Source organism: Heterodontus francisci, chromosome 7, assembly GCF_036365525.1.
Source record: "Heterodontus francisci isolate sHetFra1 chromosome 7, sHetFra1.hap1, whole genome shotgun sequence".
Taxonomy (NCBI): domain Eukaryota; kingdom Metazoa; phylum Chordata; class Chondrichthyes; order Heterodontiformes; family Heterodontidae; genus Heterodontus; species Heterodontus francisci.
Genome location: NC_090377.1, coordinates 39,201,869 through 39,218,317, shown reverse-complemented (window position 1 = coordinate 39,218,317; position 16,449 = coordinate 39,201,869). Strand labels below are relative to the sequence as shown.

Below are 16,449 nucleotides of genomic sequence, written 5' to 3'. Positions count from 1 at the left end.
TATTAATTCAAACAATAGAATAGACAGCGTCGGGGAAGTTTCAAACTCAATTTAATACATTTCAATTTAAATTCTTGACCAATTCTTTCAACTTCACTCCATTTGATCCCAGCACAAGCCAATGAGGGTAATGAGCTGAATTTTGCAGTCAGCAGCAAAGCGTCGGGGCTCACTGCTGACCTCGAAGAAAACTGCTCGCAAAGATCTAGCAATTTCTGTGGTGTAGATTTCCTCTTTCCTGACGTTTGTTTGAATCCAATGTCAAGTCAAGGGGATCTCCAAATGTCCAACAACAGGGGTGTCATCAAGCAGGGTAAGGAGCCAATCACATTGACATAGTCTCACAGACAGCAAACCAGGAAGTAAAATGCACTGATTATCTTTCATTTTTTGATATTGGTTTACCGAGAGCGAAATAAAAATTGCACCATTGGATTAAGGTAGAAGCTAAAAGATAACAAACATAGAATTACAAACAATTACATAGAATTACATAGAATGTACATCACAGAAACAGGCCATTTGGCCTAAATTGTCCATGTCAGTGTTTATGCTCCACGTGAGCCTCCTCCCATCCCTCTTCATCTAATCTTATCAGCTTAACCTTCTATTCCTTTCTCCAGCATGTGTTCATCTAGTTTCTCCTTAAATGTGTCTCTGCTGTGTGCCTCAACTGCTTCTTGTGGTAGTGAGTTCCACATTCTAACCACTCTCTGGATAAAGAAGTTTTTCTTGAATTCCATATTGGATTTATTAGTGACTCTCTTATACTTACAGCTCCTAATTTTGGTCTCCCACACAAGTGGAAATATTTTCTGTATGTCTACCCTAACAAACCTTTTAATAATCGTAAAGACCTCTATTCTAGGGAAAAGAGCCCAGCCTGTTCAGTCTTTCCTGATAGGTGTAACTTCTATTGGATGCGTATGTCATTGACTACTTGAAAAACATCAAAGGGTCACTGTTGTAGCTATTCAATGAATGGCTGCTAGTTTTCCATTACCCTTAACAAATGTATATTCATAAATATATATCCCTTCAAATTCATTCGCAGTTTATTAATTCCTACCAACAAAAAAACATTAAAAAAATTAAAAACAAGTGGAAATTTTTATCATAATGGAGAAATTTGATGTTCCACAAATATAAAATTAGTTTTTCAGGACCATTGAGGCTGTTCAGCAGTAATTATGAACTTAATACACCTTTAAAAACTTAGTTACACCTCATTCAACAAGGTGTAACTTTTTCAAAGGTTTTTACAGAAATATTAATAGCGTAAAAGGACAAGTTCTCGTCAGATCAGTGATTTCTAATTTCTTGCAGTCTGCAGGGAATTCTACCATGTACCCAATGGAGAAGCACAGAACCACTGACAGCAACATTTGGATTTCCATGTTTAACTGTGCATGTGCACGCTCCAGAAAATTGCCATCAGTTTCAAAGGAGTAATGACTGCAAATTCTGACGGTTTCACCATCATTACAGTCTCAGTATGCATAGTGATAGTTAAAGCCCTGTATTAAAGCTGTAGACCCTATAGTTTCCCTGGAGGATTTACACTAGTTTTTAATATTGCGATGGCCTCACCTCCATAGCAAATTGGCAGGAATTTCTGGTACAGGCTATGTATAAATGCCAGCCTGATTCTAAGATGAAAATTGGAATTGTGGGTAGACCTGCTTGTATGAAGTGGTGAAGCAGGAGAAATTAGAACAAGATAGCTTTAGTCTTTGAATCTTGCATTGGACTTGCACAAAGATGCTTAGAAATAGCGACATAAGGAAAAACTTTTTCATGCAACGAGTGGTTAGGATCTGGAATGCACTGCCTGAGAATGAGGCAGATTCAACCGATGTATTCAAGAGGGAATTGGATTGTTATCTGAAAAGGAAGAAAGCACAGGGCTACTGGGAGAAGACTAGGGAGTGGCACCAGGTAAATTGCTCTGTCAAAGATCCAGCACAGACATGATGGACCAAATGACTTCCTTCTGTGCTGTAACAATTCTGTGATTACTACCCCAAAACCCGGGTCAATACAGTTTTCATCTCTTGCGAGATGAAAATTTCCACCTGACTTGTGCAGTCTTAATATTACCAGTTGCTGAATTATAATATTTTCAGAGGCTGGCTGTTGAGGAACTGTTTAGAAAAGCTTAAGCTCAAATTAATATGAAATATTGACACTTATTTATCTATAAATGTTCAAACTATATCATTACAAATAATTTCACCTTAAATAGATCTGAAACATGTCAAACTTTTATAGCTTATCTTTGCTTGATTGAATATGCTGTTCTCTCAGTCAGAAGGTTTCTTGTTCAAGCCTTGCACACATTATCTTGGCTGATGTTCTGATGCAGCACCGAGGGAGTATTGCATTGCTGCAGCTGCCATCCTCTGGAATGTTACACTGACATCAGGATTTAAAGAAAATTGAGGCGTTCTCCTGTTATCCTAACTAACCCCACAAAGAATAATTGCCAAGCCATTCAACAATGAGATGTTGCTGTGTGTGTGAAATGGCTGGTATGTTTGCCTATATGGCAGTGACTGCACCTGATGTATGTGAAGCAGTTTGGAATGCTTCTGTGAGATATGATTTATTTCTCATGACAGTGGTCTTGGTGCAGTTGTGAGATATTGCAGGCAGCCAGCCCACTTACTATAAAAGAACATAATAAAAATTGGGAATCAGAAAAAAGTCCTTCAGTCCATTACTGTTCACCCTCTAGGATAGGCATACCACCTGAATTTCTTTACTTCTTTGATAGTACCAGTGGTGTGCACTGGCTTGCATGTGGCAAATGTTAATGATCTGTGTGCTTGGTGAATTTTTTGTTTGCTATCAGCCTAGGCCAATTGAGGGCTTTCTGGATGGTGTGTTGAAAGGTTAAGGATATCAGAAATGTATTCCAAAAGACTGCAGAGCATAATAGTATTTCATGATAGTCATATTCTAAAGCTTAAAGCTTACAAGAAAGTGTAGTTTAGTCAATTAAAAATTGTATGAAATATTTATTCAAGGAAGACAGTTATGAAAATGCATTAATGCTGTTTTTATATTGAACCTTTTGATGCCAGTGTCGTAAGATGTTGTAGGCTAGTATTTCAAAAGTGAGATGACCTCCCTGAGATGGTTGGGAACTATTGAGGCTACACCAGCCCAAATACTGTCAGTGAAGCCCACCTTTAACATTAAAGAAAAATCAAATGAAGCTAAGGTGTCCTCTTATATATGTCAAATGAAAACTTCAAATTGTCCAATCAGCCCATTTGATTGGTAAAAGTTTCACTGGCAGTCAGTAACTAGGACTCTGTGAGCATGGATCTTGTCATCCCTTTCTTCAGTTACATTGGCTGGCCAGTATAACCACAAATCTCTTGTCATTACTTCCCACATATAACATTAGTACTGTACAGTTATAATGCAAAGATACCATTAAACTCTCATTGCTGAAGCATACAAGTTATTTTGTTCTTTAAGCCAAGTATTTTACAATATTATTTTAATACGTGGAACAAAATATGTAAAAGTATTAGAGTCTGCAGCCTTGAACAGTTAGAATCACAGAGCAATGGATTTGGCTGCCTTTCTGTCTTGGGGCATGGGGGAGGTTCTGCCACAGCTGTTATTTGTTGCAGTAACTCCATCCTTCCTGACAATGTCATTCTGCAACTCTCTGAAATGCTTCTAGTGAGTGGATAACTTATTGTACAAATAATGACAGCAACTTCTAGTTTAAAGCAGTAAACTACTGATCTGAGGATTTTGAAAAAGGACTTTGCATTTGTATAGTGCCTTTCATGACGTCAGGACATCCCAAAGTGCTTTATAGCCAATGAAGTACTTTTGAAGTCCAGTCACTATTCTAATTTAGGAAACATGGCAGCCACTTTGTGCACAACAAGCTCTCACAAATAACAATATGATAATGACCATATAATCTGTTTTAGAGATGTTGATTGAGCAATAAACATTGGTCAGGACACCAGTGATAACTCCCCTGCTCTTCAAAATGGCCCTATGGGAAATTTTACATTCATTGGAATGAACAACAGTGCCCTTGGTTTAATGTCTCATCCAAAAGTTCGCACCTCTGAGAGTGTGGCACTCCCTCCTTACTGCACTGGAGTGTCAGCCTAAATTTTTGTGCTCAGATCTCCTGAAGTGGGACTTGAACCCACTGAGCTGCTGCTGACACTCCCATGAAAGGAATCAAGAATGTATTATAATAGCTAAAACTGGAAGCTGTGGTTACTATTATAAGCTTTATCACCTCTATGGTCTGGGAGGCAATACTTCATCCTTTCATGTTAACCCCTGTTAACATTTGCTTTACTGTACTCTTAAGACTTGTGTTTATCTTGAACACATGATTTTTCAGCTTTTCTAATGCAGCCGACAGCATTTAGTGAAAGCATCAGGCCAGAAAATAATTTATGTTCTGTTGCCTACAGATGTAATTGGTTTAAGACTATTGTCTACTGATGTGAATTATTGGGTAATAGTCAAAACTATTTTCTCACACATGATAACTCTTCAACATTTGAATCCTAAGGTAAAGCGTAATACAGTAATGTGATGTTATCCTGAGGGCTGAGTAAGCCAATCTGTTTGTTTTCATGTCTGCTCAGATTGTCCTCAGCCCATTCATCACTAACTCCAATGCAAACCACTAAAATTGCAATGTCAGTAATATCGAAAATTTAGACCTCAGCTCTTTATATTGGATGTGTTTGGTTTTCTTGTTGATCAGAGCTGTTTGCCAAAGTTCAGTAAGCATCAGCGAGGACTCAGCACTATCTCAAAACAGCCTCAAATAAATAAGTTCCATTTTTCAACCTGACCCTGAACTTAATCCTAGTTCTTCCCCACAGCAATTGAAGAATGTGCAGATTATTAGAAGTAGCCAGTAATTTGTTTAAATTATAGCTTCTTTGCAAATTACAAACCTCAGTTTTAGAGATACAATTTATATTGAAGTGCTCCCTTTTTGCATATTACAATTAAGCTCTAATTGAATTTCTGGCTTGTTTTACCAGTGCATTTGTTATGGAATAGTCAGGATTTGAACTCTGCAGCCCTAGTAAGTCAATGAACTTTCCCCTTGTATTCTGTGGAACAACTTTTGGTAACCCCAACAATAAGCTTGGCATATTTAGCAGTTTTTGTTTGGCAAAGGACACAGTTCCTCTGCTTGCTGTTCCTTTCCCCCCCTCACATTGTATTTGTACAGCTGAGCCAAAGCGTTATCATCACCATCTGGAACAGAACACTAATTTGTGGATATGGATTTGTTACAGTCCTTTAACAAGCTCCTAAGTGCACAGGACATTTCAAATAATATAGCAAAGGCTATGGTCCCAGTCAACATTCTGGCTGCAGTACTGAAGACTCGTGCTCCAGAGCTAGCTGCGCACTTAGGCAAGCTGTTCCAGTACAGCTACAACATAAGCATCTGCCAAACAATGGGGAAAATTGCCCAGGGATGTCCTGTACACAAAAAGCAGGACAAATTCAATCCGGCCAATTACTGCCCCATCAGTCTACTCTCAATCTTGCTACAATTGTACAGGGCTTTGGTGAGACCACATCTGGAATACAGTGTGCAGTTTTGTTCTACATATTTAAGGAAGGATATACTTGCCTTGGAGGCAGTACAGTGAAGGTTCACTAGATTAGTCTCTGGGATGAGAGGGTTGTCCTATGATGAGAGACTGAGAAAATTGGGTCTATATTTTCTGCAGTTTAGGAGAATGAGAGGTGATCTCATTGAAACATACAAGATTCTGAAGGGGCTTGACAGGGTAGGCATTGAAAGCTTGTTTTCCGGGCTGGGGAATCTAGAACACAGGGGCAGTCTCAGGATAAGGGGCTGATCATTTAGGAATGAGATGTGGAAAATTTCTTCACTCAAAGGGTTGTGAATCTTTGCAATTCTCTAACCCAGAGGGTTGTGGATGTTCTATAGTTGGGTATATTTAAGACTGAGAAAGACCGATTTTTCATCTCACAGGGAATCAAGGGATATGGGGAGCAGATGGGAAAGTGAAGTTTAAGCCGAAGATCAGCCATGATTGTACTGAATGGCGGAGGAGGCTCAATGGGCTGTATGGTCTACTCCTGCTCCTATTTCTTATGTTCTTATCATCAGCAAAGTGATGGAAGGTGGCGTTGACAGAGTTATCGAGCCGCACTTACTCAACAATAACCTGCTCACTGATGCTCAGTTTGGGTTCTGCCAGAGTCACTCAGTCCTGACCTCATTACAGTCTTGGTCCAAACATGGACAAAAGAGCTGAATTCTAGAGGTGAGGTGTGAGACTGCCATTGACATCAAGGCAGCATTCGACCAAGTGTGGCATCATGGAGCCTTCACAAAATTGAAGTCAATGAGAATCAGGGGGAAAACCCTCCACTGGCTGGAGTCATACCTAGCACAAAGTGCTGGGCGGCACAGTGGCGCAGTGGTTAGCACCGCAACCTCACAGCTCCAGGGACCCGGGTTCGATTCCGGGTACTGCCTGTGTGGAGTTTGCAAGTTCTCCCTGTGTCTGCGTGGGTTTCCTCCGGGTGCTCCGGTTTCCTCCCACAAGCCAAAAGACTTGCAGGTTGATAGGTAAATTGGCCATTATAAATTGTCACTAGTATAGGTAGGTGGTAGGGAAATATAGGGACAGGTGGGGATGTTTGGTAGGAATATGGGATTAGTGTAGGATTAGTATAACTAGGTGGTTGATGTTCGGCACAGACTCGGTGGGCCGAAGGGCCTGTTTCAGTGCTGTATCTCTAATCTAATCTAAAGGAAGATGGTTGTGGTTGTTGGAGGTCAATCATCTATGTCCTAGGACATCACTGCAGGAGTTCCTCAGGGTAGTGTCCTAGGACCAACCATCTTCAGCTGCTTCACCTACCCTCCATCATAAGGTCAGAAGTGGGAATGCTCACTGATGATTGTCCAGTGTTCGGTATTATTTGCAATTCCTCAGATACTGAAGTAGTCTGTGTCCATACGTAGCAACACCTGGATAATATTCAGGCTTGGGTGGATAATTGGCGAGTAACATTTGCACCACACAAGTGCCAGGCAATGACCATCTCCAAGAGAGGTTCAAACCCTTTTTGTTTGATGTTCAATGGCATTACCATCGTTGAATCCCGCACCATCAACATCCTAGGGGTTACCATTGATAAGAAACTTAACTAGACCTGCCATATAAATACCATGGCTACAAGAGCAGGTCAGAGGCTAGCAATCCTGTGGCGAGTAACTCACCACCTGACTCCCCAAAGCCTGTCCACCATCTACAAGGCACAAGTCAGGAGGATGATGGAATACTCTCCACTTGCCTGGATGGGTGCAGCTCAAACAACACTCAGGAAGCTTGACACCATCCAAGACAAGCAGCCTGCTTGATTGTCACCTCATCCACCACATTAAACATTCACTCCCTCCACCACTGTACACAGTGACAGCAGTGTGCACCATCTACAAAATATTCTGCAGCAACTTGCCAAGGTACCTTTGACAACACCTTCCAAATCTGTGACCTCTACCATCTAGAAGGACAAGGACAACAGATGCATGGGAAAGACCACCTGCAAGTTGTAGGATGTGAATATCTTACTTTTAAGTTCGAGAGACACTCAGATCAGATTCAATTTGTTTCCACTATGCATGGGAATGTTTATTGTAAATAACAGTCCGTGGAAAAGTTACACTTACAATACCCCGAATCTCCAAGTTGCCCTCACGCGGGAGTGGACGTCGCTGTCCCGTCACTCCGCATCATCCCATCTCTCTGCGTGTTCGAGGGATTGACCAAATCACACCTACCTGAGTGCTGTCCATGAGGCTGCGCGATTTCCTTTTAAGCTAATTTCTGACTTTGTTGTAACCTCTGGCATCAATAGTGACAGGGCATATGCTGATAAGGTTTGTAAGATCAGTTGAGAAAGTTGTTTTCACGAGTTCTACACTTCAGAAAGTTTGACTCAATCATGGCCATATCTACAGACGCTTCTTATTAGATTTAGTAGTGTGACTCATACCACGGTTTAATTGAGCTCCATCTTCCATTTATCTTGACCTACTAGTAGCCGTCCCACATGCAGGGTTACTCATCAATTCAGTTATAACATGACCACAAACATTAAATGATAATCATTAGTTTAACAATCCTATCTTCTTGAAACAAGCAGGAACTATGGTTTCTTAAGACTGCAAACATGACAATGATAGTTTAGCAATCCCATTTATTTGAAACAAACAGGATGCAGCCTATTCATTCATCAACTGCCACATTTGAAAAACAACACAAACCACAGTCCACAAAGACATGTCAATTTCAAAAGCTCGTTAAATCGCTAAGGCAGTCTGTCTCTTTTGTGATCTTGCTGTCTCCCCTCTACAAATATTAGAATCATAAACGAAGAACACATTTCAGAGAAGCACACTTATACAATTATAAAACGTACACAGAAATCAGGCAACAAAGTTTGGGAAGGATGGGTAGTGAGCATTTTGGCTTACAAAGTTCCTCTCTAAGTCACACACCAACCTGACTTGGAATGATATTGCCGTTCCTTCACTGTCACTGGGTCAAGATCCTGGAATTACCTCCCTATCAGCAGTGTAGGTGTACTTGCACACATGGCCTGCAGCGGTTCAAGAAGGCAGCTCACCACCACCTTCTCAAGGGCATAGAAACATAGAAAATAGGTGCAGGAGTAGGCCATTTAGCCCTTTGGGCCTGCTCTGCCATTCAAAAAAGATCATGACTGATCGTCTAATTCAGTATCCTGTTCCCGCTTTCTCCCCATATCCCTTGATCCCTTTGGCATTAAGGAATATATCTAGCTCCTTCTTGAATATATTTCATGACATGGCCTCCACTGCCTTCTGTGGTAGAGAATTCCACAGGTTCACCACCCTCTTGAGTGAAGAAATTTCATCTCGGTTCTAAATGGCATACCCTGTATCCTGAGACTGTGACCCCTGGTTCTAGACTCCCTAGCCATCGGGAACATCCTTCCTACATTAAGCTTGTCTAGTCATGTTAGAATTTTATAGGTTTCTATGAGATCCCTTCTCATTCTTCCAAACTCTAGTGAATATAGGCCTAGTCGACCCAATCTCTCCTCAAACGTCAATCCTGCCATCCCAGGAATCAGCCTAGTAAATCTTCTTTGCACTCCCTCCATGGCAAGACCATCCTACCTCAGATAAGGTGACCAAAACTGCGCACAATACTCCAGCTGTGCTCTCACCAAGGCCCTGTATAATTGCAGTAAGACATCCTTGCTCCTGTACTCAAATCTTCTTGCAATGAAGGCCAACATACCGTTTGCCTTCCTAACTGCTTGCTGCACCTGAATGCTTGCTTTCAGCGACTAGTGTATAAGGACACCCAGGTCTCGTTGCACCCCCCCCTTTCCCAATCTATCACCATTCAGATAATAATCTGCCTTTCTGTTTTTACAACCAAAGTGGATAACCTCACATTTATTCACGTTATACTGCATCTGTCATGCATTTGCCCACTTACCCAACTTGTCCAAATCACATTGGAGCCTCCGTGCATCTTCCTTACAGCGCACAGTCCCCCCAGCTTTGTGTCGTCTGCAAACTTGGAAATGTTACATTTAGTTCCCTCACCCAAGTCATTAATATATATTGTGAATAGCTGGGGCCCAAGCACTGATCCCTGCGGTACCCCACTAGTCACTGCCTGCCACCCGGAAAAAGACCCATTTATTCCTACTGTCGGTTTCCTGTCTGTCAACCAATTCTCAATCCATGCCAGTACATTACCCCCAATTCCATGTGCTTTAATTTTGCACACTGACCTCTTATATGGGACCTTATCAAAATCCTTCTGAAAATCCAAATACACCACATCCACTGGTTCTCCCTTCTACTAGTTACATCCTCAAAAAACTCCAGTAGATTTGTTAAGCATGATTTCCCTTTCGTAAACCCATGCTGACTTTGTCCAATCCCCTTTATGCTTTCCAGGTGTTCTGCTATCACATCCTTTATAATAGACTCCAGCATTTTCCCCACTACTGATGTAAGGCTAACTGGTCCCTGTTTTTTCTCTCCCTCCTTTTTTAAATAGTGGGATTACATTTGCCACCCTCCAATCTGTAGGAACTGCTCCAGAGTCTACAGAATTTTGGAAGATGATCACCAATGCATCCACTATTTCCAGGGCCACCTCCTTTAGTACTCTGGGGTGTAGATTATCAGGCCCTGGGGATTTGTCAGCCTTTAACCCCATTAATTTCCCTAGAACTATTTTTTGTACTAATACTGATTTCCTTCAGCTCCTCCCTCTCATTAGACCCTTGGTTCCCTAACATTTCTGGGAGGTTATTTGTGTCATCCTTTGTGAAGACAGAACCAAAGCATGTGTTTAATTGTTCTGCCATTTCTTTGTTCCCCATTATAATTTCCCCCATTTCTCACTGTAAGGGACCTACATTTGTCTTCACTAATCTTTTTCTCTTCACATATTTATAGAAGCTTTTACAGTCAGTTTTTATGTTCCCTGCACGTTTACACTCATTCTCTATTTTCCCCCACTTAATCAACCTCTTTGTCCTCCTTTGCTGAATTATAAACTGCTTCCAATCCTCAGACATGCTGCTTTTTCTGGCAATATTGTCTCCTCTTTGGATCTAATACTATCCCTCATTTCTTTTGTAGGCCATGGTTGAGCCACCTTTCCATTTTTATTTTTGCACCGGACAGGAATGAATAATTGTTGTAATTCATGCACACATTCTTTAAATATTATCCATTGTCAATCCACCGTCAACCCTTTTAGTAAAGTTCCCCAATCTACCATAGCCAACTCGTGCCTCATACCTTCGTAGTTTCCTTTATTTAGATTCAGGACCCTAAATGGGATGGGCAATAATTGCTGGCCTAGCCAGTGACACTCACATCCCAAGAATGAATAAATAAAAAAGAGGTAAAATGTTTGCTAGCTAGTTTGATGATGGGTAATGGACTCTTGTGGTCTCCTGAAAACTTGTTTGTTTGCCTCAGACAAGTACTTGCCTATTTAGGCAAAACCTTGAAAGCAGCAAATGAGTTAAAGAATACTTTGCCATTTTTAAAAGCATTTTATTCACTTAAATGGAGAGTATACAACTATCTTGGCACCAGATTTATATATATTCAGAAATCAAGAATGAGCTGGAAAAAATATTACAAATATGGTTTTACTTGAACAATATCATAAGGATACACACAATTTCTTGTTAATATATACAAAAGTAAATTGTACAAAAATTCATAAAACTAATATTTTCATTCAACCAATAAGTTAGTTATAGTTACAAAAGAATGGAAAGTGTGGAAAAATATCCATGTATTGCTTTAGTCCCCAAAAGTTGCTGTTGAAAGCTGATGATGAAACTGTATCAAATTCATGAAGCTGCCTATTTTTATGCATTAGTCCAGTCAGCATTGAGTAAACGCAAGTTGAACACTAGGATGCAATGATGGCTTGCTTCCAGTTGGCTTTATATAACAAATAACATACATCAACCTCCGTGTAAAGCTTAAAGAATAATAACGAGTAGTCTACTGAGGGAAATCCCAGCATGGCAGTGTTGTAACTATTCGTACTTAGTGTATTGTTAGCAATAGGGAAATAAAACCACACTTAACCCACTACACTTCAGTGTGGTGCCAATATGATAGCTTTAATTCACTGACCTCAAATTTCTGTTACCAGTGATAGAGTTGTAAGCAACTGGACTTTACCTTTGTATTAAATAGCAAATATTTGCCTTTTTCAGACAAAAAATTTGGAAGGATACATTTAGAATTGCACCCCTGTGCTTTTTTTTATCTGTAGGTGGATTTGGTATGAGAATGTCATGCATGCAGTATTGTGTTGTACTGAATTCTAGTGACATAAACAAAATGCCTAGTGTGGCTGCACCAAAGTGCCATACTAACATTTAAGAGACAACACTGTAGTGGTGCTAAAAGTATACTGAGTAAATTCTCTGCCTAGAGCTTACAATTAAATGGAAGTATTTTCTCAAACTGCAGAGGTTACTGTTTTCATATCATTGCACTCTACCCTTTATATGGCACAACCCCGTACTTTATTCAGACATTCATTTGGAGTATAGAATCTTACAACACAGAACGCAGACATTTGGCCCGTCATGTCTGTGCTGACTCTTTGAAAGAGATATCCAATTGGTCCCACTCTTGGTCCTTTCTGTTCATTTCATATCAGAAGTGGAATAATAGTATGGCTATGAAATTTTTTTTGGAAAGGCTGTTTGTTATTTAAAGTCTGTCCCTGTCTGATAGTGTATGTAAGACATCAACTAGTTAGTAAATATAATTCACAAAACAATGTTTGATCATTTTAAAATACACTAAAATTACATTATTTGTATTGTTAGAAATGGATTATACAACTTGACACAAATACTGAGCCTTACTAATAACTCACAAGGATTTCGAAGTTCCTATAAGGATTTCTTTGGCCACACTTGCCAAACGATTTGTGTTCTTCAAAAGGTGAAGTCTAGCCTCTGATGATGAGGACTCAATTTTCATAAGTATATGTTGTTTACATCAAACTGAGGGATGTCAGTAGTGGGGAATGGAACATTTTCCACTTTTTGCAGTTGATCTCAGCATTGAGCACTCCTGGGCCAAGTACTGAATGGGGTCAGATGCAGAGTGCTGCAGCCTCTACTTTGCCCCAACAATGTGCCTTACTACTCTTACTGCACTAGACTGACATTTCAATTTCTCCCATTAGTGGTCTTTCCGGATATGATTGTCAATTGGTGCCAAATTATGAGTAGTTTTGTGCTGTGGATGAACAATCCATTAAATTTTAAGGTTGCAATACTTACAGGGAGAATGACAAAACAGAGGCATCTACTGCAATGTTGGTTGCATTTTAATGGAATAAAAATCAATATGGGGGTCTAAAGCATTAGCACCACTGCAATAAAAGCAATAAACAGAGTGGTGTTATGATACATAAATATAAGTCAATAGTCATGTGCTGTGAGATACAACTTGCAGATGCTGCAGTGTGAAGTTTAACTGTCTCAGCTGAGAACATTTGGCTGCATGAGGAAGCAATAATCTATATTTATGAGGTAGTCAGACTACAGGGGAATACTGGCAACAGAAATGTGGAAAGCAAAGTATAGTATATGATCCTGTAACATGACTGGAAAATTACATTTAATATATATATATATAAATTATACAATTATACAGCAACACCTTTACTTCCTGCATTACTATTTTCAATTATGTGGTGATAATTATTTTGTGGAACCGTTCCAAACCACTTCTCTGAGACATATTGATATGAAAATGTAGACACAGTGATGTTTTCTTCACACCATTTCACCGTGAAGCTTTGTGAATGTGTGATCCACCACTGTGACCTATCACAGGTCAGACTAAGCAGCTCCGACACTTCAGGCTCATTATCCTCGTCCAACTGGAAGCTACAATATATAAAAATTAAATCAGTGTTTCAAGTGTTATACTAAGACAGGAGGCTATATGATTGATGATTGACATGCTAACAACAGAATGAACTGTCGGAAAGTGTTTGGATAGCTGAATGATGTTATAAAGGGGCCTCATTTTAATTAACTGCTGGGTGCTTCTTGCACCAGTATAAGACCAACGGTAAAATCAGGTGGGCCGCCAAATAGGCTGACTTCATGCCTGATAATTGGTCATAACTGATTGGAAAATATGCCCTCAGATGTCTCTTCACCGAGAGGGAGGGAAACGAAGAGTAGGTCATCCTGAGTTGTTGTCCTGCACATACTAAAGACTGGATCAAAAGACCTGCTTGGTCACTGAGATCTACAAGGAGTGATTTACACTGATGTTTTTTATAATATCGTTGAATTTTGTTGAAATGTTCATGTCATTCCTGATTGATTTAGTGTAGATATGCTGATAAGCAGAGGTCAGTATCCAACTGGTAAGCCAATGAGAGTAGTGAAGAGAATCTACATTACCTTGCATTATTAATGCATTGGTAAGTGGGGTGGGGACGGGTGGGGTGGGGGGGCAGGAAATGGAGTTACAAACTAAATATGCTAGTTATTGGGATAAATTTCCTGATACTCAAATTTAGAGCCAGAAAATGATTGCTCGTCACCAAACTTAGTGTTTTAAGTATATATATTATCAAATCTGCTGCAAAGAATAAAAATAGTCATTTCTGGGTAACGGTTCTCTGAATACTGGTTTGGATGCTAACAAATGTTGCAGGCTTGCCAAGTCTCATTTACTTGGAAACTCAGAATGAAAGGAAATTTGATTCTATGTTGCTCACTATCAATGCAGCAACATTACCAAAGTTAAGATTTAAGTTGGTTTGGCACTACTTTAGCTGTTGTACTCATAGCATGACACAGCACAGTAGAAGGCCATTTGGCCCATTGTTCCTGTGCAAGCACTTTGCTAAAGCTATACAATTAGTCCCAACCCCTGCTCCTTCCCCGTAGCCCTGCAAATTTATCCCCTTCAAGTAATTATCCAATTCCCTTTTCAAAGTTATAATTGAATGTGCATCCACTACTCATTCGGGTAGGGCATTCCAGATTGTAACAACTTGCTGCTTAAATTTTTTCCCCTCATGCTACCTCTGGTTCTTTTGTCAATTACCTTAAAATGTGGATGAACTTTCAATACACTTGCTGTCTAAAAGGGGACACTTGTAAAGATCCATGTGTAAATTCATCGAAATGTAGTCATTAACACAGAAAAACAAAGTAATTGCCCAAGGAAATGAATGAATCAAAATAGTGACCCACTTATAACCCACTCATAACGCTGCACTGCTGGTAATGAACATTTGCAGCGCTGCTGTGATTTTTCTTAATTGTGCATTAAGCAATGATCAACTGTAATCTTCAGAAACGGATTAAAATAGATTTCTTAATCACGGTGACAAAATTTGGTACAGAACAAAAATTAAGGTTATATTTTTACTGCACATTTGCTTCATAAGAATTTTAAGTAGCACAACATTTTAAATTAACATCCTGAGGGATACCATTGATCAGAAACTGAACTGGAGTAGCCATATAAATACCGTGGCTACAAGAGCAGGTCAGAGGCTAGGAATTCTGCGGCGAGTAACTCACCTCCTGACTCCCCAAAGCCTGTCCACCACCTACCAGGCACAAGTCAGGAGTGTGATGGAATACTCTCCACTTGCCTGGATGGATTCAGCTCCAACAACACTCAAGAAGCTTGACGCCATCCAGGACAAAGCAACCCGCTTGACTGGCACCCTATCCACAAACATTCACTCCCTTCACCACCGACACACAGTGGCAGCAGTGTGTACCATCTACAAGGTGTACCATCTACAAGATGCACTGCAGCAACGCACCAAGGCTCCTTAGACAGCACTTTCCAAACCCATGACCACTACCACCTTGAAGGACAAGGTCAGCAAATGGTTAGGAACACCACCACCTGCAAGTTCCCCTCCAAGCCACACACCATCCTGACTTGGAACTATATCGCCGTTCCTTCACTGTTGCTGGGTAAAGATCTTGGAACTGCCTTCCTAACAGCACTATGGGTGTCCCTACCCCACATGGACTGCAGTGGTTCAAGAAGGCAGCTCACTAGCACCTTCTCAAGGGCAATTACAGATGGGCAATAAATGCTGGCCTAGCCAGCGACGCCCACATCCCATGAATGAATAAAAAAAAATTATATTTAAACTAGAGTTTTAGTAGAATTTCTTTGGCAGGCTTTTCATTATGCTGCCATTAATGGTAAATTCTACTGTAGCAAGTATTTTACCTATTGGAACATGATTCTTTTTCAATGGGTTAGCACAAAAAATCCAACATTTTCCATCCCTTTCTACTCAAGTTGGTGAACCATTAACATCCTGGTAGGGCTCTGGGGTACTTACAGCCCTCCAGTACTTCCTCCAATTGGCTATTCTTTATTGGTGAGCTAAGCCAGTAAGCGGTTTGCAGCATACAGCATGGGCAACAGATGTACCAAGTTACTTAGAAAATGAAAGAAGAATAAATGGGACCACTAAAAATCACTGTAAATCCCAGCGATTTTCTGTTTATGGTCCCCCAAACATTTTACCAGATCAAAGTGATGGAGGTCCCTTTCAGAACTTGGTTATTGTCTAAAACAATCTTTCATTATTTCATTTCCAGCTTTACCTTTCTGGCACAGGCTAGACCCATGTATCCTCTCCTGCAGGCGCACACATTTGGCCTGATGCACTTACTTCCAAACAAACATTTCTGTTCACAGATCGCTGGAAACAAAATTAGGAACAAATATGAAGCCAGGCTTCCAAATGTGAGATGATTACCTACACAGTTAAATCAGAAGACATGGAAGAACATTTTCTATTAACATGCAAACATGCA

General features: G+C 40.2%; 1 protein-coding gene across 2 annotated transcripts in view; it reads right to left on the bottom strand.

Moving 5' to 3' along the window:
* Positions 1 to 11,212: 11,212 nt before the first annotated feature.
* Positions 11,213 to 16,449, bottom strand: part of si:ch211-246m6.5 (von Willebrand factor D and EGF domain-containing protein) — a 297,063-nt gene continuing 291,826 nt past the window's right edge. For both annotated transcript variants that reach the window (XM_068035012.1, XM_068035013.1), the window contains exons 30-31: positions 16,237 to 16,334; positions 11,213 to 13,518 (exon numbers count right to left, since the gene is read on the bottom strand). In XM_068035012.1, the coding sequence (XP_067891113.1) occupies positions 13,498 to 13,518; positions 16,237 to 16,334 (119 nt within the window). In that variant the 3' untranslated portion in view covers positions 11,213 to 13,497. The remainder of the gene's footprint in view (positions 13,519 to 16,236; positions 16,335 to 16,449) is intronic.